At 40.8% G+C, this 26,133-nt stretch overlaps 1 protein-coding gene across 1 annotated transcript in view; it reads left to right on the top strand.

Annotated features, from left to right (window-relative positions):
- Positions 1–26,133, top strand: part of nrg1 (neuregulin 1) — a 42,873-nt gene that overhangs the window by 9,482 nt on the left and 7,258 nt on the right. The window contains 6 exon segments of the mRNA XM_028602129.1: positions 8,089–8,227; positions 12,411–12,469; positions 18,823–18,846; positions 21,834–21,936; positions 22,906–23,056; positions 23,153–23,274. Coding sequence (XP_028457930.1) covers positions 8,089–8,227; positions 12,411–12,469; positions 18,823–18,846; positions 21,834–21,936; positions 22,906–23,056; positions 23,153–23,274 — 598 coding nt within the window.

Below are 26,133 nucleotides of genomic sequence, written 5' to 3'. Positions count from 1 at the left end.
ACAAACAAGGAAAGGTTCTGCTAAGTTCAGAATGTTTAATATCTTTCAGAACAACAGCAGCAACAATTTGGCTTATTTAGTCCTGCTGAAGGCTGCTGAAACGGCTAGAAACTGTCTGACTTGAGAGCAGATTTTTGTCACCGTCCCGGCTGCTGTCGCCTGCTCTTGTCTACTTTACAGGCGAGGAGCAGTTCATCTCCAACGAGCCGAGAGTTCAGATCATCTCCAACGAGCCGAGAGTTCAGTTCATCTCCAACGAGCCGAGAGTTCAGTCGGCGGCAGGGCAGTCGGGACTCACTCGGAAATGGCGAGCGGAGTGAGGTGACTAGTCTCTCAAAATCTGACGAAAATCTTCTAAACTGACCTTTGTTGAGCTGAAATAAAGACAGATTCAACAACTGCACGGCCTATTTCTCGCTTAAAATGTTTTCAGAAACATGTTTCAGTGAACTATTTTAGTACAATATGAGATCGTATTCTGAACGGCCGCCATGACAGTCTGGCTCTCAATATCTGGAGAAAACAAACCCATGTGACGCGTTCGTCCAATCAGCTGCCGGTTTTCATTACTTGGGCAACAATACAGAGTAGCGCCGCCTGGTGTTATGGAGACGTATTACGTTTCTCAGCCGCCACATGAAGTAAACAAACACAGCTGCGTTAATTTCGTTAATTTTTTTTAGCGAGTTAAGTATTAAAAAATTTACTTAATTTTGACAGCCCTAATATATATATATTTTAAATCAATTTCATGATTTCAAGTTAGACTTTGTGAACTTGTCTGTTAGTGACAGAAGACAAACAGTTAGAGGTTCAAAGGGCTTGAAACAGGTTTAATATCTTGTGTCGCTGTCGTTCATCCTATGCACCTGGAACCCAGTCAAGGAAAGGGTTAACAGAAACCTAGTGTTGGCCAATCAGAGGAGGTTATGGTGCCAGACTCCCTCCTTTGGCTGAGTCTCTATCTGATCTGTCAGAGGGAGAGCAGGAGATGGCTGGGAAGTTTAATGTTGGTAGTCCTCAGAGAATCAGTTGGTCATTTCATGGTGCAGATTAGAACCCACATTGAAATGTAACCAACAAAAATTACTGGATGTTAGAACATTGTGTCAAACTGGTCGTTATTACTGAGACTTATGAAGTGTCAGGTTTAGTTCCATCATAGTGTCAAAAAACGTTAGCTGACGTTGTTGTTCAGTAGCTAGCTCAGAGATTATCGGCTAATGACATTACTGATTTGGCAAGTGGGGCGGTGGGAGGGGTATCCGTGTCACATTCTCATTATTCTCATCTTTTGCTGTAATAATTCCTGAATGGTTTTGTTCAAAGCTGAAAATGCAACTGTATTTGACAGATGACAGTAGGTTGCTAGTGACAAAATATTAGCTTTCAGTGCGATACGATCGCTTTGTAAATTACGTTTAATTAAAAAGTGTTACAACTGTCTCGGCTCTCCCCTAGTATAAAAGTGCCAAATTTCAGGTTGGGTCAAACAAACACAGGAGAGTGGGGTTTGAGTCCTGTTTGAAAGAAAGAGTACTTTATGACAATCAGGTTCTACGTCACGTGTGTAACCGGAAGTGAACCCAAACCACAACTTCTAAACACTAGGTGCCTAAACATAACCAAACTGTGACTGTTTCCCAACATTAAAGACATGTTTAAAATCCTGACCACTATGTTCAAAACAAAAACAGATGTTCTCTGGTTTTGATATGAGGACAGAAAACATCCTGTGGGTCGTATTAGAGAGAGAGTAGCAACAAACTACCCATATTGCTGTATGGTTTCAAGGACTGGTTGTTCAAAATAGTATCAGATGGAACAAATCAAATTCTGATAGTGAAACAGGTCAATTTGTGGGGGTTGTAGAGACTGTTCTTTTGCCATTTAAGACTATGGGGAAAAGTCTTTTTTGGGCCCCATGGCATCACGTGACGGGCACAGAAGTTGTAATTCCACTTTTTGGCCGTTATGTCAAATGTCAAATTGTGTTCGATGTCCTGGTGATGTTTTTTCTTTCTTTTTCTTTTTACAAATTTACAACTGACCAGTTTTATTTATTGTTGTTCAGGTTGGATTTTGCTGTGTTGGTCACAAAATGTATACATACATTACAGTGTTTAATTCAGATTATTTTGTCTAAATCTTTGTCACCTTTTCTGGTGTGACTGCTGGGATTCCAGGTAATCATGCAGAGGGAGATTTCTGCTGGTGCAGTGCATCACGGTTTGTCCTTGACAACACTTGACAGAAACACCATCCTCTGCAGTAGACTGATTGCGCTGCAAATACGGCCCCAGCTCTGCCCAAAGAGCCTGAACAGCAGAGAAATGAAGTGGCCTGCTGGCTATGCTCCAGCACTGTGTCACTGCTCACCGGTTTCATGTTTCAGATTCACCAGCAAAAACTAAGCAGAGAAATCTGCATCATTCTCTGCCCTCCAGGCATGATGAAGACTAAAACAGCTGCTCTGATTTGAGCAGTAGAACTGAAACCCCTCAGCTGTGGCAACCCCACTGCACTGAGCAGACACTGGTGCTAAAATAGTGCCAAATACATAGACTGTAAAGAATAATGGACGAAGCATCCGTGGACTGCTCAGGTTTGGTCGCTCATTTTTTTTTTTTTTTTGCTAGAGGGCGTAGTGTTGTGTATGGTTGCAATGGTGCTGCGCTAAGCTAAATGCTAAAGGGGGAAAGTTGCCAATTTTCAACCCTTCTGAAGCGAGTCATCCAGTGGAGATTTACCGGCAGGTAAATGCGGACCTCCGGGTACTGGAGACATTCATCTGCATGCACAGCACTACAGAAAAACTGCAGACTTTCCCTTAATTTAACAGCTAATGCTAACAATAGCTAGCTGGCTTGGCTTAACAAGACATTTTTAGGTGACCAAATGTTCCAATAAACTTTGATGAAGTGAAAACACACAGAGTGGGTCAAAGTTTAAGATGAAAACACTAAAAAATAAGTTGAGGTCTATTTTAATGTCCATAGTGATTGCCGCTTTATTGTCTATTTTAAAATAAATGAAAAATGAACATCATGCTGTATTAAAGAAAAGTTGAAACTAGCGATTGAGACCATAAACTCATTATGAAAATGTTTACTGAGGTAATAAATCAAGAGAGAAGTAGTCTCATTTTCTCATAGACTTCTATAGAAACAGACTTCTTTCTGGAGCTGGTGGAGTCTCCCCCTGCTGGAAGTTAGAGAGGATGCAGCTTTAAAGTGTAAATTGCAGGTTAAATTTTTCATGAAGTTAAGCAATGTGCTTATTAAACATAAAGATTAAAGTCGCCCACCATTGTTTTGTATGGCTTTTTAAAACAAAATGCTGAATATAATATGAAAAGTTGCTATTTTTTACAGTGGTTTTAAGCACTCCCCCTCCCTTCCACTTGGCGGGGTGTGACGTCATAAGAGGGACTCCAAGACTAGAGTTACCGTTATGGTGCGTTCTTTTTATCTTGTAATCGCGACTAGTAGCTTGAGTGTGATGTCATATCCGTGTCGAAAAACGAGAAACAAAATCGGGGTCCTCTGAGTTCAGACGACTTGACGAGTCGTATATACGACCTTGGGGGCGTTCTTTTTGCAACTTCCGGTTCGTAACTCCGAAAAATAAATCGTAGCTCAACTTCGGTGAACAAAAAGAACGCACCATTAGCTAGTCTAATGGCTAGTAGGTTAGCAGTTATATTGGAGGCCTAGCTAAAATGGTAAACTATTGTGTTTTTGCGGGATGTACGAGTACATCAGGAACAGGGCAGAGGGTCCACCAGGACAAACGGCTGATTGGTGCCTGGATGAGGTTTGTGGCTACGAAGTGGGCTGATTTTACTGTTGCCTCTGTGACCCACTCTCTCCTCTGCCTGCTGCGCTGTGGGACTGTGGCTGTGTGTGTGAAAGACGGCTCACCAGTGAGGTTGTCAGGTGCTTGTTGAGTTTAACTCCAAAAAGACAGTTAACCACAGGTTCGTTAATCTTATGATGGACCTGCGTTGTGATATTTAAACAAACGATCCGTCAACGGCAAAATAAAAGCCTCTTATTTATGAGACCGGTCTGAGAGACCGCCGGTTTACAGCGGGGTGTCCGAGCGAGACTGTCCAAGCGACGAGCCAGCGGCCGGGGCAGGCGCTGCTGGTTGTCGCGTTACTTTATGGAGCTTCTCAACTCCGAAAACTTTGAAGCAAATTGTCAATTCAGCAACCGTTTTAGGAAGACTGCCTATATTTGAAATCTAAACAGTTAATTTCTCGCCTAAAATGTTCTCAGAAGTAAATTTAGTGATGAATAAGATGGCAAAAATGGATAAAATTGTCTCGTTGTTGGCCTGTCTATGTACCTGCTATGGGTTGCTACTCCCTCTTATGACGTCATCACCCAGTTACTGTAAAAACATGCTATCTTTGAAGAAACCCCAATAAATTTTAACGCATTTTAAGACAGAAATGTTTAAATACATACATATTGAGCAATTTATTTACATAATTGTAAACTTTACACTTTAAGGAGAATTCCCCTGCTGGAAGTTAGAGAGAATGCAGCTTTAAGGAGTCTCCCCCTGCTGGAAGTTAGAGAGAATGCAGTTTTAAGGAGTCTCCCCCTGCTGGAAGTTAGAGAGAATACAGCTTTAAGGAGACTCCCCCTGCTGGAAGTTAGAGAGAATGCAGCTTTAAGGAGTCTCCCCCTGCTGGAAGTTAGAGAGAATGCAGCTTTAAGGAGACTCCCCCTGCTGGAAGTTAGAGAGAATACAGTTTTAAGGAGCTTCCGCATTAGCTCCACTTTTAAGGCGTGGAGAATTATTTATTTTTTTACAGTTTATGGCCAAATATCAATATTTATTATCCATATTGGCTGCTGATTTGTCGATGTCATGGTTTGGTCCGTGTTTCTAATACATCCACTGATTAATGTTTCCAAATGAAATTATTAACACCAATGGCTTTTGAAAGCTATTTGATGTTTTGAAGTTAACAATAAATGCAATCAATTTTCTAGAGCTTGCATACCACACTATTCACACATATTATTAAAGCTCCAGTGTCAATTGAAATGCTGTCACAAAGAGCTCAATTTCAATACAAACAGGAATAGAATTCAGGTTCTGATTCACACTCCTATGTGCTGCAAATATTTTACACCGTGATTGATGTTTTTATTTTTTCTCATGTCAATGATTCTTTTCTCAGTTATCTGATGTAGCTGCTTGTTGCAGTGCTGAAATGTGCTGAGCTAATGCCCTTATACATGTCTACAGTATTGTACTCACTGAATCCATTCAACCCCTTGAGGCTTACTTTTATCTTTTAAGAATAGAGATTATGCATATCTGCATTCATAAAGAGGGAAACGAGGGACACAAGTCCTTGATGTGTGCAATATTGCACTTGAACTATAGAGTTGTTACAATACCGATACCAGTATACTCTGATTCTGGCTAAAATATCAGTCTCGGTGAGTTTAGTGATAATAATTTATCAGGAAAATAGTTTCAAAACGAGGAAAAGAAAATAATTTACCCAACCATTTAATTTGCATGTCATGAATACTGTAAGTGTCAGATGGGCTAATCATCATACTACACTGCTGTCCAAAGACATGCAGGTTAAGTGAACTGGACATTCTGGATTGTCTGTTGGTCTGAATGTCAGTGTTTAGAGTTTCAGGTTTTCTCACTAAAGACTCTACAAATTTTACTATCTTACTGTCCAGATCCTGTACCATAGCCCAAATGAAAGTTTAGAGCAGATTAAAATGCTGATGCACTCATCTGAGTCGCCTTCTGCCATTACTGTGTGCTAAAAGAAATGTGCCTAATGAGTAGCATTGTGTTGCAAGTGTTTTACAGACTTTTTTCCTGCTGGGTTCACCTCTCAGGCTAGTCAGAGCCTGTTGGAGGGGTGTATGCAGCCTAAAATACCTGTGACCACCGCTCAGTGACCACCGCTCAGTGTCCCAGAGCAAGACACTGAACCCCAAGTTGCTCCCCGGATGCTGTATGTATAGCTGTCCACTGCTCCTAATACTTAGGATGGGTTAAATGCAGTAATAGAATTTCACTACATTGTACTATGCGTATGTGACAATTAAGAATAAAGTTTGATCGTTTGGTTTGATCCTTTAATATTCTCCTAAAAAGTTAGAATTAAATGTCAGTCAAAGATAAGACATTACAGCATAGTGCCCTTTGTAGAAAAGACACACACACACACACACACACACACACACACCTAAACCAAACGTATGCTTTTGTTTCATTGTTTGTAGTGTCTTTATTAACATTCATTTTTCAGCTCATTAATGCGTGTGCACATTATTGTACTATTTACTATTTTTGTTTTTGTACCATCCTATGAAATAGATGTGTGAAAAGCACACCTGACAACAGGAGCCGTGTAGCTCAGTCTTGCGGAGTATGAAGTTGGTGCAGTTTGAGGTCGGCTCTAGTTTTCACCATAAACGAACCACTACAGAGCTCGATGTAAAGCGCACCGCGACCGCCTCATCAAGGTCTCGGTACGCTTGTTTTGTCCGCTTTTGGTGCACATTCAAGTGTGATTGCCGCGTTCTCATTTGCCCAAACAGACAGCACCAGGGGGGGCAAACGAACTCTAGTGCAAATCAACCGAACTAAATGAGGCAAGTGTGAGAGCTACCTTAGCCACAAAAACAGTAAAATAGGGTCTAGGTTGAAAAAAGTTACCCTTTAAATTCATTGAGCTGAATCCAATCTGACTGCAGCAGATCCACCTTTTCTTAAAGAGCCCCTATTATGCTTTTTTGGATTTTTCCCATTTTTTAGTGTGGTATATAGTTTATTGTGTATAGATGTATAAAGTACAAAATAACACATTTCACTCCAAATGGAGCTTTCTTTCCCACAGACAGCACAATTTATCATCTGCCCAAAACGCCTTGCCCACATTCCTGTTTGAAATTCCTCCATTAGTGATGTCACTGATTGAGAAAGCCAGCCCAGTTTTTCATATGTGCTACCTGAGCAAGCACAGCCCGCCCAATGGCTTGTTTGAATTAGGTTGACCAATCACAACAAAGTAGGCCAGCTGACCAATCAGAGCAGACTGGGCTTTTCAGGAAGGTTCGCCAAGAGCTCAGACAGAGTGTTTCAGGCAGAGGAGCTGCAGCAATAGGCAGTATGAGAAACACATGTAAACCTATTCTAGTAGATCCCAAGAGTACAACATATGAAGCTGAAAAAGTATAATAAATGAAGAGGGGCTCTTTAAGGAAAGATTGAATAACGGGATGTTTTCTCCACAATCAGTAAACATGTAGCCAATATGATTTTTAGCTAAGAATTTGCTTTTACTTTACAAACTCATTGTAACTGTACGTACACACCGCCGCCGACTTGAGCTTCTAAAGATACCGGAAGTCATTAATTTTCAATGGAAGCTGGCTTCTCTCAGCTGCAAGGTGCGTCAAATCTGTTGGCGTCGCGTTTTGGGCGTTTTGAGCGTCCAGAGCGTCAATCAGAAAGTTGAACTTTGGTCAACTTTATGGTAATGAGCTATGACGCGGTTCAGCGACAAGCAGCGGCAAAGAAACATACAATGTAAACTTTTGTTCCTACCAACACATTAGTTCCGTGAAAATGGAGGAAAAGCTCATAATCGCTGTTGCTGGGTTCCCCTATCATTTATGATATGACGGTGTTTGCGTATAGGGACCAGTTAACGTTACCTGCCGTCACATGGTCCCTAAACAGTCCGCTCACGGTGAAGTCCTGCACGGATCAACAGCTGGCGGCTGCTCGTTCTGCCTGCATTCTGCTGCGGTTCAGCGGCTAACGAGCGAGCTAACTGCTAACAGACACCGCTGCGACCAACAAACAATACAAATTCTGTCATTATATATGTAATTTATAAAAGGTTTCTAGTGTCATTGTATTGGCCGTGCAGTGGCTGCTTGTGCTTTGTCTTCAATCGTTTGACAAGCGTCCTTGACAGGGCGGCCAGAGCTTCTTTGCAGCTCAAGTCGGCGGCGGTGTGTACGTACAGTAACCCATGTGCCTGTGTTGTGTTCTTGCTGCACTAATTGCAATTGTCTTCTGCAGCTGCCACCAGCACCACCACTACAGCCAAGACCTCCAGTCACGTGACACGCTGCAGCGACAACCAGAGGAACTACTGCGTTAATGGAGGGGAGTGCTTCACCCTTGAAATCATGCCAGGCAGCACAAAGTTTCTTTGCAGGTATGACATGGACAGCAGGTTATAATTCTGACTTTGATTCAGGTTTTGGGCTGACTGAAAAGCTACAGGAGAAACTAATAACACATCAAGCATCAGTGAACAGGATTTCAAGGTTCTCAACTGTTAAAAGTAATCAATATCACGCAGCATGTCCAAGTCGGTGTGCACAACGCAACCTGTTCCCTCTCCCAACTTGTAAAATACTGATGCTTGGTCAGTGGCTTTCAGCTTCAGATTGCGACACAAAAATACCCCTTTTAGCGTCTGTATGGAACGCACTGGGCAGAGCAGCAGCTCGACCCCGGTGCTGTACGGTAGACAGTGGTAAAGAGTAGTATGAAACACCAAAAATCCTCGTAAGTGGATGGGATAAACAACACAGGAAATTCCCACAGGAGCCCAGAGTTTGTGTCCCGTTCTTGTCCCGTGTGTCACTGAAACGTACGTTTTGTAACCCCACCCACCATCTTTTCCTAAACCTAACTGTCCCGTTCTTGTGCCATCCATAACAAGCGCGTATTACTCTGACGCCAAAGGAGACTTTTTGGGCCAATAACAAATGCCAAAGGCACCTGACCAAGCGTCACTTTTTGACGCGATGGGAGTAAGAATGTGTTGCAACAACGAGAAGATGTGCACACTCCTGTTTCAGTCAAGCTCCGACTCCACTGAAATGCCCCATGTTTACTGGAGCTCCATCGAAACAGGTAAACGTGGTTTTGTCCTGTCACAGATGCTCTATGCATCACCTCTTTCCAGGGGTTCTTAAGCTGACTAACTCTCTGTGGTCAGGAGAGCATTATCTTTCAGATAGGGAAAATGGATGACCTCTTACTTTGTCGGTGCTCCCATGTGAGAAAACTGCAATCCAGGCCAATGTCTTCACTCTCTCTGTCAGCTCCCTTTGGTAGCTCTTGTGTATGTAGGTCATGAATGTGTGCGCTTCCCTGTCGTTCATGTACATTTCTCCTAGAAAGACCATTGACTTTCTGTAGTTTTAAAAGACCCTCAAAGTCAGAGAACCAACGACCTTTCTTGGAGATACGAGTTAGAAAAAGTAGCGCAAGAAAGACTCAACCTTATTGATTTTGTTCCTCCATCCACTTTTCTCATATTTCCTGCATGTTTCACACCAAATAAGCTTTTGTTTGCAGTGCTTTAACCATGGTCTTCTCACATTGCCATTCGCTCATGAATCCTGCATTATGTGTTGTTTTTCCTTTTTATTCCTGAAGCAATTGAGGAAATGATTAATAATTTCTTAAATAAAGCAAGAAAGAAAGGCACTTTAAAGTTAAATTTATCATGACAATATAACCCACATCCAACATCAAAAAACTCTCTCTTTATTATTTTTATTTCTTGCACAAGTAATGTTTACTTGTTTAGTTTAATTTATCTATTATGGGCATTACAGTAGCATTAAAGCCAGATGCCCCGTGTTAAGTATTTAAAGTGATAGGCTAAAACCCTGTCCTCAGGAGGCTTTTTGTTTTAAGTTATACCAGATCATTTAATTTACATCACTTACTTATAACCACAACAGTGGTTCTTTACAACAGTAAACCCTTAAGTACATTTATTTATTATAATAGTAATGTATTTATTTGCTTCACTGTTTTTTCTTTAATGGAACCTCCCAGCAAGAAATATTTCACACGGTTGTACTTGGATAACCAAAGTGACAATAAACATCTTGAATTTTATATCTATTGAACAGATTTACATAGAATTACATTCACAGCTCACATTTACTAGTCTCGCATTGCCAGACCTTCTGGCTAGTCCACACAGTATTCCTGGATGGGAGAAAAATGTGCTCTGGTTTATTGGCATTTCTTTAAACCAATCACAATCGTCTTGGGCAGCACTATGCGCCTGACTCATTGACGGTGCCTCTTCAAAATATCCTCGGGAAAGAACTTGTTTTGGTGGAACGTGTACGTTTAACGGTTGTAGTCGTGCAACAGAAAACTCAGATTGGACAGATAGTCTAGCTAGCTCTCTGGATTTACCCTGCAGAGATCTGAGGAGCAGTTAACCATAGTCTTCAGAAATCCACCGGTGTTTAGATTGCCAACACAAAGAAAGAAGAAGGTGAGGAATATCCGGCTGAAAATGAGGGACATCCAGCGGAATTTCCGGCGGCACCGGAGCAATCCCGGTAATGAAATGTTGTCGTAGACTACATAAGGCCTAATTATAAAATGCACCGGCCTTATCGATACTGAATCCCACTCTAAACCATATTGCATAGTTGGCAACCCTGATGATACTGGACGACGACCAGAATGAGAACTTTCCTAACATCTACTCAATTGTAGAACTTTGTGTGCAGAAATGTGCCCAAACAATTCTACAAATCCTCTCAGTAAATTAGCAAGCCACAAGGTTGATGGTATGGTAAACAGAACATTCATTTTACATTAAGTTTGTCTTTAATGTTTTATTTTTAAACTCCAAATTCATTCAGATAATTTTCAGGTCAAAACAAATGGCGTGTTTTTATTGATCCCACTGCAGTTCTAGGCAAGACCAGCCCTATGAAGCAGCCCGATTGGTTGAGTAGTTAAAGTTAGGATAGCTGATTGGTCAGGGGATAGGATTTGAACAAATCGTTTCCGTTACCTTGCGTGAGCATGGGTGCCTGGCCAATCATAGCGCATAAATACTATTTAAGGTCTTGCCTAGAACTGCATTGGGTTCCATATTAATGCGTCAATGGCCCCTCCCGACTGTACTCAACACTCCTACGACAGGTCTGGAGAACTCGTTACTTTTGTTCATACCCTGAGAAAATGAGTGAATGCCAGTAATTCTTTCATACCTGCCACTTAAGAACAAATCTGTTTGTACAAGTGGTTCCTTCAAACCCTTCCTGGCTAAACAGAGGGCGCTAAAAATCGGGAAGCGACGTGAGTCAAATTAATATTTACCTTAAACATAGCGTGCGCGGGTTTTGTAGAACATGAGAATTTTAAAACCATAGGCATTAGATATTAAAAAAACATTGTTTTGTGACTGTACATTGGATGTCTTTGTGTTTGTCATGTCTTGTATGTCCTGTCAGTGCTGTTTATCTCTTCCCTTTCTACCCATCAACCAGGTGCTTGGCGGGATTCACTGGGCACCGATGTGAACAAGCTGTGCTTAAGAAAGTCTCAGACTCAAAACGTATGTGAACACAACTGTATTCAACCCCACATGTCATTGCTGGTGTTTCACCCCTGTCATGTTTATGTCAGGCATTGTTCCTGCTGTAACTATTTCTATGAGCTCAAAGTGAGCCCTCTAAATGAGTCTAAAGGCTTAAGCACACTCTCCTGTGGAGAAGTGCACTAAAATTTGCATGTACTTTACATCTCATCACACCCCATCCATGCAGTTGAGAGCAGTGAACTGCCTCCATCTAGGGTTGAAGTTGTGTGTCTTGTATGGAGGTAAGACATACTAACTTCTGCTCCTCCCATTCAGCCTTCCCTCCATCCCCCCTAGAGAACACACTCGTAACCAGTATTACCTGCATCAGAACCTTTTTCCAAATGGTCCAGTGCTAGACTGTGGTTGGTAAAGCAGTGATGATTTTGATGTTTCAAGTCCAAACTCCATTGTCCAAAAATGTCTTACATATGTCAGGAGACCCAGGGGATCACTGGTTGGGCTGCTGGCACATCAAGACTAACAGAGCCATTACTTGGAGACCTCAATGCTCTTTCTGATTGCCATACTGTATGACTGCTATTACTTGAAGTTGGGACAAGACACGCCCACTTTTTTACAATTAAAAAATAGTTTTGACCTCCTCTTCTTCTGGGTGGGGTCATGCCAACCCGTATGTTGGGATTTTGTTACAGGCAAGACTAGTCTTCTGTCCTGGAGTAGCTGCAAACGTACATGCAAATTTCAGTCTGCTGTTAAGACAGTATTCAAACCATAGAGTTTGATGGAGGGCCTGTGCAAAATATAACTTTTTCCTCATATAATCATCTTAAACTGGAGATGATAATTCAATGTCTTGTGTATTAAGGTCAAAGATGATTAATAGACTGACAGACTATAGCTAGACATATTGGTCTAGCTGGCCCTTCCTGCCAACACCAGTGATGACTGTCGTGGGTTTTGCGTTGCTTGTATGAACTAAGTCCCTTTCTCTTCTTGTCTGTTTCTTTTGTTTCCTACTCAGGTGTCCAAATGAATTTACTGGTGATCGCTGCCAAAACTATGTAATGGCCAGCTTTTACAGTATGTCTATTTTCTTATTCTACCTGTTCTTGGAGCATGCTTAATTAATCGTTCTTGTGCTGTGTTTCTGTTCTGTAGATCTGTGATTTATGCAGCACAAAACAATTTGCATGTTTGTTTCTGCATGGGGTATTGTAGAAGTTATAGAAATGTTATGTCCATTTCAAAAGACCCAAAATTAAGTTAGCAGATTTACCATTTTTAAAGTGGAAAATTAGTAAATTCTCAATGTTCAAATCTTCACTGTCTGTTTGTTTAAATATATACCTGTATTTTTACAATAGACCTGATATATTACTATTTCTATAAGAACACAATCAAACCAATTGCCAGTTGGAATAAGCAGTGTTCTAACTATATACAGTAAATCAGTGATCAAATAACCTTTGCCGGTAAATGATGAGATATGATTTATTTTTTTCTTAACTGGACCCAGGTTATAGTAAATTTATTTTTGACATAAATGAAAATATAAATTTACACGTGATGAATCATAATAAGGTAGTATTTTTGATAAAGTTCAGTTCCAGTCCAAGCTATGCCACAAATCAGCGAGAAATTTAACAGCATCTGTTTAGAACTGCAGGTGTAGACATGCTAAAGTGTTACATTTTTATAAATGTAGAACAAGTGTCAATGATGTATTGTGAGAGCAAGTGCTACTATAGATGACAAACCAAATTTTCTTGTATGTTGTTCTAGTGGTGTGTCTGAATTATTTCTGCAGCAGTTAGTGATGAAATTGAATCGCTTTATTTATATTTTCTGAGAGTTTATCTGTGGTTTCGCTGAACCTAGGCTCACTTTTAAAGCAGTCAGGTTGCAGCTGCATTTTAAAACCCGGACAGCTGGTTTAGCTGAACTTGTTCTAACTTGACACTAAGAAAGTCAGATGGCCTAGTGAACAGGTGATACAAGTAATCAGACTCACACAAGAAAGTCAAGTAGGCAAAACAGCACTCCAGTTCAGTAAATCAGACTATTTCCTCAGACCACTTGGGAAACCCATCCACTACGTCTTAAAAAAACATTTCATCTGCACCTGTATGGTAAGCCAGCCTGTTCTCATTCCCAACACGTAAAACTGATGCTTGGTCAGTGGCTCTCAGCGTCAAATACCTTCTTAAAACTCCCCCTTTAGCATCTGTATGGAACGCACAGCCCTGTAAGATAATGTAGTATTAAGAGAGACAATGGTAGAGAGTAGTATGAAAGACCAAGATTGGATGGGGTGTTGGATGGGTCAAACAACACAGGACTTTCACCCAGGAGACTGGTGTTCATGTCCCATTCTTGTCCCACATTCACAGAAATGTACATTTTTGTAACCTCACCCACCATCTTTTCCTAAACCTAACTGTCCCATTCTTGTGACGCATGTCAGTAAAACATATGTCCCCAATTAGTGACGCCAATAGTCCCAACCCAGAGCGTCTAAATATGACGCCAAAGGGCTGGACGTGAGTCCCGAGAGCATCAAATATTGACGTCAAGAGTCCCGACCTAGCTAGTCTAAATATGACGCTAAAGAAGATTTTTCGCGTCAATAACAAATGCCAAAGGCACCTGACCAAGTTTTGCTTTTTGACGTGATGGGAGTGAGAATGTGTTGCGGATGAGCAGCATATCAGGGGACAGCCCCATGTTCATCAACCAACTCAGGCTCAATACCATGAAGACCATGGCTGAGCTGAGCCAAGTGCTTTCTTGCATGGAGCAAACAGCACTGCCCAGAACTAAGGGACTGTCTGGGACAGCACACTCAACTGGGTCAGTTCTACAAACCAATGAGCCACTATTTTGTATGGTTAGCTGTTCTTGCTAGAACCTTCCCAACAGACAGTTGGAGAGATAAAGAAAATATAAAATATTAAGACAGGTATAAAATAAAACACATACAAGTTACAGTGCAGTGTAAGAAATTCATTATTATTTGATTGAATGAAAGGCAGCCTTAAACAATTGGGAGTTGCAGCAGTTTTATGGGAGTTTGTTCCAGATATGTGGTGTATAGGTTTAGGCAGAGAAATTATAGCGTTAATGGAAACCAACACTGACTATTGGATGTGATGGGGTATCAAAGTCAGGAATTTTATATGCCCAAACATCTACCTCCTACTTCCTCTCTAAAAAGTTTTTCAGTGATATAACAAACCCTAACCCCTGCTTCTGAGAGAGGAAAAACATTATTTGCTTGACCACAAGGTAGTTTTAAGCATTTGCATTTTCCTGGTGAGGAAAAAGGAAAAAGTCACAGCCATGATGTTTTGACTAGCAAAAGCAAGACAGATCTCAATGCAAAAACACATATCAGTGTGATCGAGATGAGAGCAGCAAGAGAAGTGTTGCAGTGTCCCTCACACTCTAGTTGTTCAATTACATTTGCTCTACAATTTTTTTTTTTTCATTTTTTATTTTACACTAAAGTTTAGAATTATTGATTTCCATAAACCAGTGTTTCTCAAATGGGGGTACACCATAGACTGTTAACATTCATGGACAGAGCACGCATTGGTTTGTGGAGATCTGCTATGAGTCGTTGAGTTTGCTGTTACGGGCGCAGTCGTGATGGTTGTGGATGCAATTGCACCTGACTGCAGTACGCAGTTCGGGGTTGGGCCAAATGTGGGCGGAGCTAAACGTTTGACTCCGTGGGCGACAATTTTAGACGAGAGGGAGGAGTGAGGGAGGAGTGAGGGAGGAGCCATAGACTGTTGGGCGCTATCTGACTGTGACGTTAGCTGAGAGTTGGCAACGCTGTTTACACTCTACGTTACACACTTTCACTGGCAATCTGGATGCAACTGCTGCTGAAAGCTAGCCTACATAATTCGAGGTGAGATTTAGCTTTACTAGGTTTTAAATATATCTTTGTTCCATAGTTATATTACATACCGTATAAGACAGGCCGCGGACTGTCAATCACATCATAGCCACACCCTAAAACACCCCTGCTTTATTGTCAATTTTAAAATCAACAACATCAACAAGATAATTCAAAAAATGAACATCATTCTGTATTGCAGAAGACGTAAAACTAGTGATTCAGACCATAAACTCATGAAAATGTTTTCTGAGGTAATACATCAAGTGAGAAGTGGGTCACTTTTTCATAGACATCTACAGAAACCGACCTCCTTTTGCAACCGCACGTATCGCCCCCTGCTGGAATTCAGATAGAATGTAGGTTTAAGGCACTTCTGCATTTGCAGCACTTCGCCGAACCGGGCCTATTAATATTAACAGTCTATGGGGTACACGCACCCCTAGGGGTACTTTGGAGTACTGCAGGGGGTATGTGAGGTTTTTGTTATTGAAAAAATATCAGTAATGCATAATTCCTAAAATAATTACACAATAATAATGACTGAATTTTGTGATAAATTTAAACATTTGAAGTGTAGCATTTGAGTGTTCTTTAGTTAGAAAATTGTTGTTTAGTAAGTCTGACACTGTAGGCGCAGCAATGTAATGTATCTCTTTATTTAGGCTTTTTTTTCTACCAAATTTCTTCTTTGCACTGGTCTTGGCTAAAGAAATATTTTAAAGGGGGTACATTATTGAAAAAAGTTTGAGAAACACTGCTCTAAATCATCAAAAATAAAACTGATAATATGCATGTTGGGAATGGTGCATGGTTGTTATAGCATGCTAGATGTATAGTGTTTAATGCTGAGTGTTTCCCCACTATATGACTGTCTATTGACTGTTTGGCATGGAGGTCTACAAATGCAGGCACACTGATAGAAGTGCATGCACCAAGCCACATCACTGCAGTAGTGCTGCCTTCAAGTTAGATACATTAAATATCATATTGTATTCACATCATTTAAAGTATTTCATTACAGTCCAACATGTGTTTTGAAAAACTGAATTTGTGTTTTAAAGGTACAGGAAACCTTAAAATTATGAATTTGTAATGAACTAGGTGTACACTAAAGCACTGCAAGAAATGTCATCAATTGCTGTGTTAGGCTCTCGTGTGACCCAGAACTCAGAGACAGAACACAAAGGAGCAGTTAAAGCGTTTATTGACACAAACTTGGAATTAGGTGGACGAGGGAATAGTCCAGTGAGCCGCACCGGGTGGGACTGAAGCTGGAGGATGGCGGACAGGTGAGTAACCAGGGAAGCGGTGAAGTGAGCTGGTGGATAGGCTGGTGTGACGAGAGCAGAGCGGTGAGATGAACAGGCAACAGGTATGCGGATGGCAGCAGGGAAGCGGGAGGTCCAGAGACGGGATCTGAACAGAGGAGAAAACACATGAGCGAAAGCAAGATGAAGCAAACACAGAGCTAAAAGCTGGAAAACTAGGTACGGTATCACTAGTAGCTGTGCTGAGCCAAGTTACCACGGTAATGGTTGTAATGAACTGGCACTGTAGAGGTGAACAGCCCGGGTAGTTAACTGCTGGGTGATTAGTGGAGATGTGCTGCAGCTGGGCTGGAAACAGAGCAGGAGAGAGTAGCCACGCCTCTTGACCTAGATTCCCAGGACACGCCTCTCGCCAGCAGGTGGGCACAAACACACAGACAACAAACACAGGGGAAAAGGGAAGAGGAAAACAAGCAGGACAGGGAAATAACCCATAACATGCTGTGAATTTCTTCTAATGTTTTTATCATCTTTATTTCCTGATTCATGGGCTGGGATTTAAACAGTTTGGCAGTGTTTGATGACATACAGAAGAGTCCAGGATGTCTCTTTATCCGTGTGATTGTCATTAGTGTTGAGAGAATTGAGAGAATACCCATGCCTACTTCACAGGGAAGGACTATTACAGGTGAAACATTTGGCGGATGTTTCGCCATAAAACCTACAAGGAGCTTATTCCAAGTGAATATTGTAAAAGTCTGGCAAAGACTGAGTTTTTACCAAATGAAAAATGGAATTGCAACAATGTACAGTTACCCACACATTTCACTGTTACAATTTCTCACTCTGCCTCGAGGCTTGGGAAAGTCAGTGTGAGGAGGTCAGGGTAGTGGATGGCTGCGATTACCATCAGATATTGTAAGCATGGCTTTAAAAAAAAAAAGCTGGCAATGGATGAAAATTAATAGATGAATGAAAAATGAAAGACATCATTGAATGTAATTGACCAATATCAACACTCTTGACTGACAATAGGGTTGCAAAAGACAGTGAAATAGAGAGCTTGTTTTTTCATGGGTTGTTGATGTTCTTTTATGTACTTTAGTTGGTGTCATTCCTCAGGTGCAGCCGGTTGATACTCAATCAGTGTTTAGCACACACAAACTTTCAATTTGGTTTCTTGTTGTGCTAAACTAGCATTTTAATTCAGGTTGCCAAAGCTTATCGGGCTGAAACATACAGTTTGTTGCTATGAGATTCATGTGTCTACAATGAGGCATATAATATTCTGTTTGGAAATTCCAAAAGCCTTTTTCCGAATATAGCGTTTTCCGATTAACACGTGGGATATGTCGGAATTATTCAGGTTTTAGAAGCATTCTGTGGACATGTATACAGCGCATTCAGAATATGCATCTCAATCAGGGTTTTCGCTGCAGTTTGTTAAAGTTTACAGCCTCTTGCCCTGCTTACAGTCAGCTCTGTGCATTGCTATGGTTACTGTACACAAACCAACCAGCCGACAGTTTACTGGGCTGTGTTAGAGATGCACGGCCAAAAGAAAAGACCACATCTTTGATCAGAATGAGAAATGCACCTACTTATAAACATTACAAAAGACTTAATTCATCAATATCAACAGGTTTTGGGATATGAGCTGACCTTTTCAAGAATGTGGTTGAAGGAATGAAAGAGGGAGGCTGTGTTTACATGGTCCAAGAGGTCTTCCACTGCTGGAAAAGTTTGAAAAAATCCTATTTTTGCACGGCTGCATGTAACTGGAAATATAAGTGGAATATTCACTTTCATTAGCCATGGAAACAGCTTAGTGTGCATCTTGTCTTTTTTGGAATAAGTGCATGAACCGGAATATTATGTGCAGATAAACGTAGTGTGCCTTGTTTGGCCATAGCAACTTACACCACGTGCCTTTGTTGTTCCCAATTTTATTTGCATCTAGTTGAAATGCACATACCACCCTGGTGCCTGGAGAAAAGTCAGAATAAACTCTGGTGATTTTAGCTGTTATTTGTTTCCTGTACCTTTAGGATAAATTTCAGATACTTCATGTTTATACAAGTTCATATAGAAAGTCCAAGTGTGTAATGTGTGTATAATGACTGTGTTACCCTTAATCCATCAAGCTAAATCTGACTACATCTCTTTTACCTTAAAAACACATATGTGAGAACCACAAATATTATCATCTCATCTGAAAAATCAAATTTCCTTTTTGTGTCACCTTTCTGCACTGACAGAACATCTTGGGATTGAATTTATGGGTATGGATTGTTCCTTCCTCCGTAAGCTAAAACCCTCTACTAAAGCTAGTTTTCTCTTGCCAGATGAAGGGATCATACAGCCTTGACCATCAGTACAAATAAGATATCACATTTGCACATATTGCAATAAAAAATAACACCAACACATCAACATTATTGAAGCACTGTGATGCATCTGCAAGCTGTCAAATGTGCCTTTTTAAATGCAGGTCAACAGTTTACCGCTGCCGATTTATTTGAGTATACCATGAAAGCCAAAGAGGCTGTACATTTCTGATGCTGTATGTTCACACCCCTTCGGCTCGCCCTTCCTGCATATTTTGTTGCAACCAGTGTTCAGCATGAGCCAATAGAGCAGCATCACTGTCCTCCTAAATCCATCCATGCCCTTCCATCTGCCTTTCTGTTTCCACCTCCACCACATCTATGTTTCCAACTATTCTCTCCCTTCTTCCTCATACTGTAGCAGCTCTGTACTTTCTGCCTCTTCTCATCACACATTTGCAGAAAAGAATGCATTAAAATGTCTAATATCAACCTGCACAAAGAAAGCGGATGAGAATTAGCTTTTGGGCTTCTGTCACATTTATCTCACATTGATATTAATTAATCTCAATATTTTATTTCTTTCAATGAGGCAATTACATTAAAATGGAACGCAATATATTCTTATACAATGCCAGCACTAGGACTGTTGACTAATTTAAAAGGTACTGCATGGACCCTGCTGCGTCCTTTCAAGTTCTCAGTTATGGCTGAGAAGACAATTAAATGTCCAATATGTAATATATTTACTGTAGTTAATCACAAAATGACCACAATATGTTACCAGACATTAAGGAAACATGCTAAGTTAAAATACTATCTCCTTGACAACAATGCTATGCAACAAAACTGCCAAAATTCTTTCCCCGCTTCTGTTCAGCGGTCGTAGCCGACAGACAGAGACTGTGCCCTGGCTGTAGACAGCTGCGAGGTTGCAGTCTTTTTAGCAGCTGTTGCAGTGACATTAAGCTGAGAAAATGTGGCTGTCAGCTGGGTAAATAGCTCTGCGAGAGCACAGGCTTTTATAACCATCAACATAACAGCATCTAGCAACTCCGCTGCAGAGTAATGTCCGGCAATACGAGACTAGCATCTAGCTAACATTGACATTATGGGACATTGGGTTTAGCATTTGCAACCTGGCAAACGCTAAAACGCTTGCTGTCAGTATTACATATTGGACCTTTAACCGACACATTCATCAAACAGTTTTAGGCATAAAACCAAATTTCTCTGCAGATGCTTTATGGAATGATATAAATGAGCACTTTATTATTTGATTGTACTTTGGTAAATTGCATGCAGCTGTGGAAAGAAGAAAGCACACTTTACTGATGATTTATATTGGTGGGGTAAATCTGGATATATAAAAGGGAGGTCAAAATGAAGCAAACTGTACAAGCAATGCAAACGCTAAAATAACAACAGTGCAAAGAAAAACCCAACACTGAAATATGCAGGTATGGGTTTCATGCTCAATACTCCTTACACAGCATTGATGAACAATGGTGGACAATTCTAGAAAAAAAATTAAGTGAAGGGAAATGGCCAATGGATTAGAGGTCATCTTGGAGATATTATGTGATATCAAAGTGTTTACATTTAGACTGCTTTGAAATAAGTTTAAACGTTTTCCATGCAGGCATATATATATATATATATATATATATATATATTCTGTTAGAGTAAGGTGACCGATAACTCAGTGTTGTTCCTCCAAGAGAACACACCAGCGTCTCCTATATTTTAAATGAGTTCTTCTTTGAATGGTGTGCCAACCATGGAGAGACGATGTTCAAGGTTTTTAGGACGATAAAGAATTAGCAGGGAGCATGGTTGAGATCTGGATTTCGGTGTATTGCATGTTAGTCATTTCTCTTTGATTGCTGACTAGAGCCCTATCGATACAGGATTAATGAGGCCAATAACAGTATTGATATTTAAAAGTTTTAAAAAGGCCCGGGTTCAACTCCGACCTGTGGCCCTTTGCTGTATGTCATTCCCCCGCATTTGGTCGGGATCCTTTGCGTCACTTTTTGACACTCTGGGTCGGGACCGATTTGGCATCATTCTTTAACGTGCAGGGTAAAACCATTTAGTAAGGGGAAAGATTGTGGGTAGGGTTTAAAATCGTACATGTAAGTGACAAGCGGGACAAGAAAGGACAGTTAGGGTTAGGAAAAGATCATGGGTGTGGTTACAAAATGCATGTTTGAGTGACATGCTACTATTGATGCTCTTAAAGCTATAGTGTGTAGTTTCTGTCTCCCCCATGAGGAATTCTAAGTAATGACAACAACACTGTTGGCACATCCACATGATACAAGCCTTACGTGATCACGCAACATAGCCATACTGACAAATACAGAAAGAGTTGTGTAGAGCTGAGAGTCTTAATTAGCTTTGTAGCAACTCATTTGGGCTAAAGGGTGCCTTTTGCATCTGTATCTGACACCGAGAGCCAATGACCAAGTGTCAGAATTTGACGAGTTCGGAGTGAGAATGGGTTTGAAAGTCAGGATATCTCAGCCTCTGCTGCTTTGACTTTTTAAACTGTCTTCTCACTAGTCCACAACTTCATGGAAAAGCCATACTAAATCCCTGTAGTACCAAGCGCTAATGTAAATCCTTTGTTCCATGAGACTGACCACATTTGGAGGTACTGTAGTACTAGAAACAAAATAAGCCTAAGTAACCACAGTCAGTCATAATTCCCATGTTCGGCTGCTGTGAAAGCTTAAAAAATGAGGGCTACTGTGTCTCCAAGCTCAGTGGATTATATTTTAAGGATGCATTTGGACTGTTGGTTGTTGTAAATGTAAAAACCTCCTTACAGAGCCTTTGCTTATTGTTTGGGTTTATGGCTGTAATGGTCTTAATGTATGTCTGTATGTGCGTGTTGTACACCTAAAGTTTTAAGACTGGACTGTCCTCTTTTTCAGAAGCTGAGGAGCTGTATCAGAAACGTATTTTAACAATAACAGGAATCTGCATTGCACTCCTAGTCGTTGGAATCATGTGTGTGGTTGCCTACTGCAAAACAAAGTAATTCATGTCACATTTCTGTTTCATTTATGACTTAAATATACACTCCCTGATTTTAATATAGTGCCCAATAGTTCCCCCAAATCCCAAAATTGTGAAAATAAAAAAGTGTGAACTGTGTTGTGTTTGTTTTTTGTGTGGCTCATTTTAAAAGTTGGGCAACAACATAACAAATTTTAGAATAAGTACATGCCAATAAAATAATACAAAAAAGTATGTGAATAAATATTTAGATCAAAGAACAAATCCAATCAATAAAATGTCTAATATGTGTTAGGATGAGATTGAGATGTTTTCCCAGAGGGAGACTACCTGGGTGTCATAACAGCAAAAGCTCAGCCACCTTGAGTTTTGAACTTTGAGTCGGAAACAACGATTTTATTCTGATCAACTGAGAGGCCTAACAGGAAGCCAGTGAACCCAAAACTGTGGTAATAATATGCCTGTTAAGTCTTATCAGGATGGGAAGTCTTCTACGCAGCAGAATTTGGAAGACATAGTAATTGTGCTAGAGCTTCTAGACTTAAACATTAATACAGGAAATTACAATAGTCAAGACTCAATACCAAAATTGAACCAGAGGTTTTTGAAAACCAACTTTGAGCTCGTGGTCTAATGTACTGTAACATTTCAAGTGACCTCATTCAGACAAATGTCCTGGGTTTTACAAATACATAAAGCTAGACATCATCCGCATAGCAATGATCAGAGATACAGCCAAACCAAATGAGCTGAGACATTTGGGGATTTTGTGGTGCTATTGGACACAATAACAATATTATGAAGTGTATTTTGTATTGAACTCAATACGTAAAAAAACATCAATTACCATTACTACAGCCAAGCCATAAAATGAAATTGGGGTATATTTATTACTTTATATATCTACATTTGGAACTTTTCCCTCAGACATGTTGTCCAGTTGTGATCTGGGCTGCTTCACAATCTAGTTTGTTTCTTCACAAACAGGAAGCAGAGGAAGAAGCTCCATGACCGTCTGAGGCAGAGCCTGAGGAATAAGAGGAAAAATACCAATACTGGTATTGGCCCTAATCTGGCAAGCTCAGCCAGAGGACGTCAGATTTCTAACTTGCCTCTTCAAGATTTGCAGCTTATCAATGTATGCTGCCTTGGTGTTAAATAAAAGGTGTCAAAACCTGTTAAATCTGTGCATACACATCAATTGTCAATCTATTTTCTGCTCCTCTTTTTATAGCAATGTAATGGGACGACTATACAGCATGCATCTGAGATGGAGACAGAAACAAACTTCTCAACAAGCAAAAGTGCTTTAACTGCGCATGAACCCACCACATTCACCCACATCTCTAGCCAAAGGTAAGGAAGAACTTAAAATATGCTTTGTCAGTTTGGTAAATTTGGTTGGGGTGGTGGATGGGTCAAACACAGGACTTTCACCTAGGAGACCGGGGATCGTGTAGCGCGTTACACGTTTCCTAAACCCAACTGTAACCGTCCCGTTATTGTTTTCCTAAACCCAACCATGCCGTTCTTCTTTTCCTAAACCCAACCATCATGTTCTTCTTTTCCTAAACCCAACCGTCTCGTTGTTGTCCCGTTGTAACTCTGTCAGAGGCACCCACCGCTAGCCTAGCTTAGCACAGATCCTGGAGGTAACCGGCTCCAACTAGCCTATTGCTCCCAATAAGTGACAAAATAACGCCAACATTTTTGTATTTACATAATAACACTGCTACTTCTGCTACTTGGGTGGAGTGATTTGCTTGCAGCACCTGAGAAGTGCAGTGGTGAGGAGCAGAGAGTAGCAGTGCTTTGCCTTTCTGAGAATATAGTTCCCAGTTTATATATGGTTAGAAGATGTGACCTTGTTATTTGTACACACTGTGACTATACAAATCACAACATGTAAATAGGAAAATGTTGGCGTTATTTTGTCAATTATTGGGAGCAGTAGGCTAGATGGAGCCAGTTACCTCCAGGATCTGTGCTACGCTAGGCTAGCGGTGGCACCCAGCGGTGCTAGCGGTGGCACCCACCGGCAGTCAGACAGAGTTACGACACACACAGAGATGAGAAGGGTATGGACTTATTTAACTCTGGGGGATACGGGGAATATGACAAAGTCCCAATAAGTCAGTGTGTTCCTTTAAGGGGTTGTGTTAATTTCACAGAATTCTGTGAGATCCGGCTGGGTTAACTGCTCCTCAGATCTTTGCAGGGTAAATCCAGACAGCTAGCTAGACTATCTGTCCAATCTGTTGCATGACTAAAACAACTTTTGAACGTACACGTTCCACCAAAACAAGTTCCTGTCAGAGGCTATTTTGCAGCGGCACCATGGCTCCGATGCTCTTTTGCCCATGCTCTCCGTGAAGTTTGCTGAAAGTGATGAAATAGCGTTTTATGTGGAATGAGCACTGCGCTGGACTCCGTTGGTAAAAAATCTGTAAAAAAAAAAGTAGCCTTTCATATATGGGGGAAATATTTATTCATAATTCAAATTGAAAGTCCAAAGAGAAAACAAAGCAAGATCAAATAAAAAATATTATAATATTTTATTATTTTGCATTTGGCTTTGGCTTTTGAATTTCAATTTAACATTGGCTTTTAATTTTCATTTAATATTTGGCTTTTGAATTTCAATTTAACATTGCCCTTTTCGTTTGGACTTGACACATGTTAATGTAAATGAGGAGGCGTGGCCCAAAGGCTGGTGGGAGCGGGTGCAGAGGCACCTTATGAACAGCAGGGGAAGCCTACTGCTGGGGAGCATCTGTCTGCAGCTTCTATTCTCCAACATGTAGGCTAGGCTACTCACAACAATCACTCCTGATTGACGGCCTTTTATACAGCCCATGTACTGTAGGCTACTTTTTCAGACTTCCAGCTGTCAGCGGTGTCTGTAAGCCTCACTGGCCGGCCAGCAGGGAGGCGATCCCGGTCGCCACCAGCTGGCTGTCCCGTCAGACTGAAGCTTCTGACAACATCGGAGAAAATGTGCAGTTGGCCATCAACGTTTGTAAAACTGCCCATATTCAAACTCTACACAGTTAATTTATCGCATAAAAAAAGTCTCAGAAGTGAATTTAGTGGTGAAAAAGCAGATGGAAATTTTAAAAAGTTTCCAGTTGTTTGCTGCTGCTACTACTGCAAACTCCCGATCTAGATTATAGAATCGATTGCTTTTTTACAATTTCCTGCTTTTTCACCACTAAATTCACTTCTGAGACTTTTTTTATACGATAAATTACTGTGTAGAGTTTGAATATGGGCAGTTTTACAAACGTTGATGGCCAACTGCACATTTTCTCCGATGTTGTCAGAAGCTTCAGTCTGACGGGACAGCCAGCTGGTGGCGGCTGGGATTGCCTCCCTGCTGGCCGGCCAGTGAGGCTTACAGACACCGCTATCCCCTCAGGAACACCAGTGGATGTCTTGCCTCGGACACCAAAATGTCCAGGACATTATGCCAAATGTTTCCAATGTTCAAACCCAGAGAGATCTGTCATTTTAATCAGGGGCACGGACAGTGTCATTTGGTCACGTTATGGTTGTCTGCCAGAAGCTGTCATAAATGTAGCCTACTTTTTATCCAGTTTAAGCAATGTTTTATTACACTTTGTAGATCTTAGTTGTTTCAACTATATTTTTAACCAGATGAAGGAGTTTAGACATCGGATGTTTGGATCTTAAGTTATCAGAGAAACAAGCCAAGCAAATTGTGGCAGCTTTCCGCCGACAATTTTTTACGTGAAACTGCTGTGTTTGTACCAGTGTTGTGACCAAGTCATCTTGGCTCAAGTCCCAGGTAAGTCATTTGGTCCAAGTCTCAAGCAAGCCTTGAGTTATTTTTTGGGGGCAGGTCAAGTCAAAGGTTACAGTACGTAAAGTCAAGTCCAGAACCTAATAAAGCAAGTTAAGTTTTTTTACACCCAAGATAAAGCACTCTTACCTTAAGTATCCAGTCCCTATAAAGACAAAAGACGAGGTATTGGTAGCCCGCCTAATAAAATGTTCGGCTAGTTTGTATAACTAGTACAAAAAAGATTGCAATGAATTTAATCTGTATTATAATTATTGCTATTCAGAGAAACGGTCTTGCATTCAGCAGTTTGCTTTTTTTCTTCTTGCGTGAAATGTTTAAATCCCAAAGTGATTACTCGTGGCACAGACGCAGCCATTGTGCTGGTCTGGTCCGACTAATGAGGCTTCATC

This window comes from Perca flavescens, chromosome 16, assembly GCF_004354835.1.
Source record: "Perca flavescens isolate YP-PL-M2 chromosome 16, PFLA_1.0, whole genome shotgun sequence".
NCBI classification, from domain to species: domain Eukaryota; kingdom Metazoa; phylum Chordata; class Actinopteri; order Perciformes; family Percidae; genus Perca; species Perca flavescens.
Note: the sequence above shows the minus strand (reverse complement) of the source record. Positions and strands in the feature narration are given on the sequence as shown.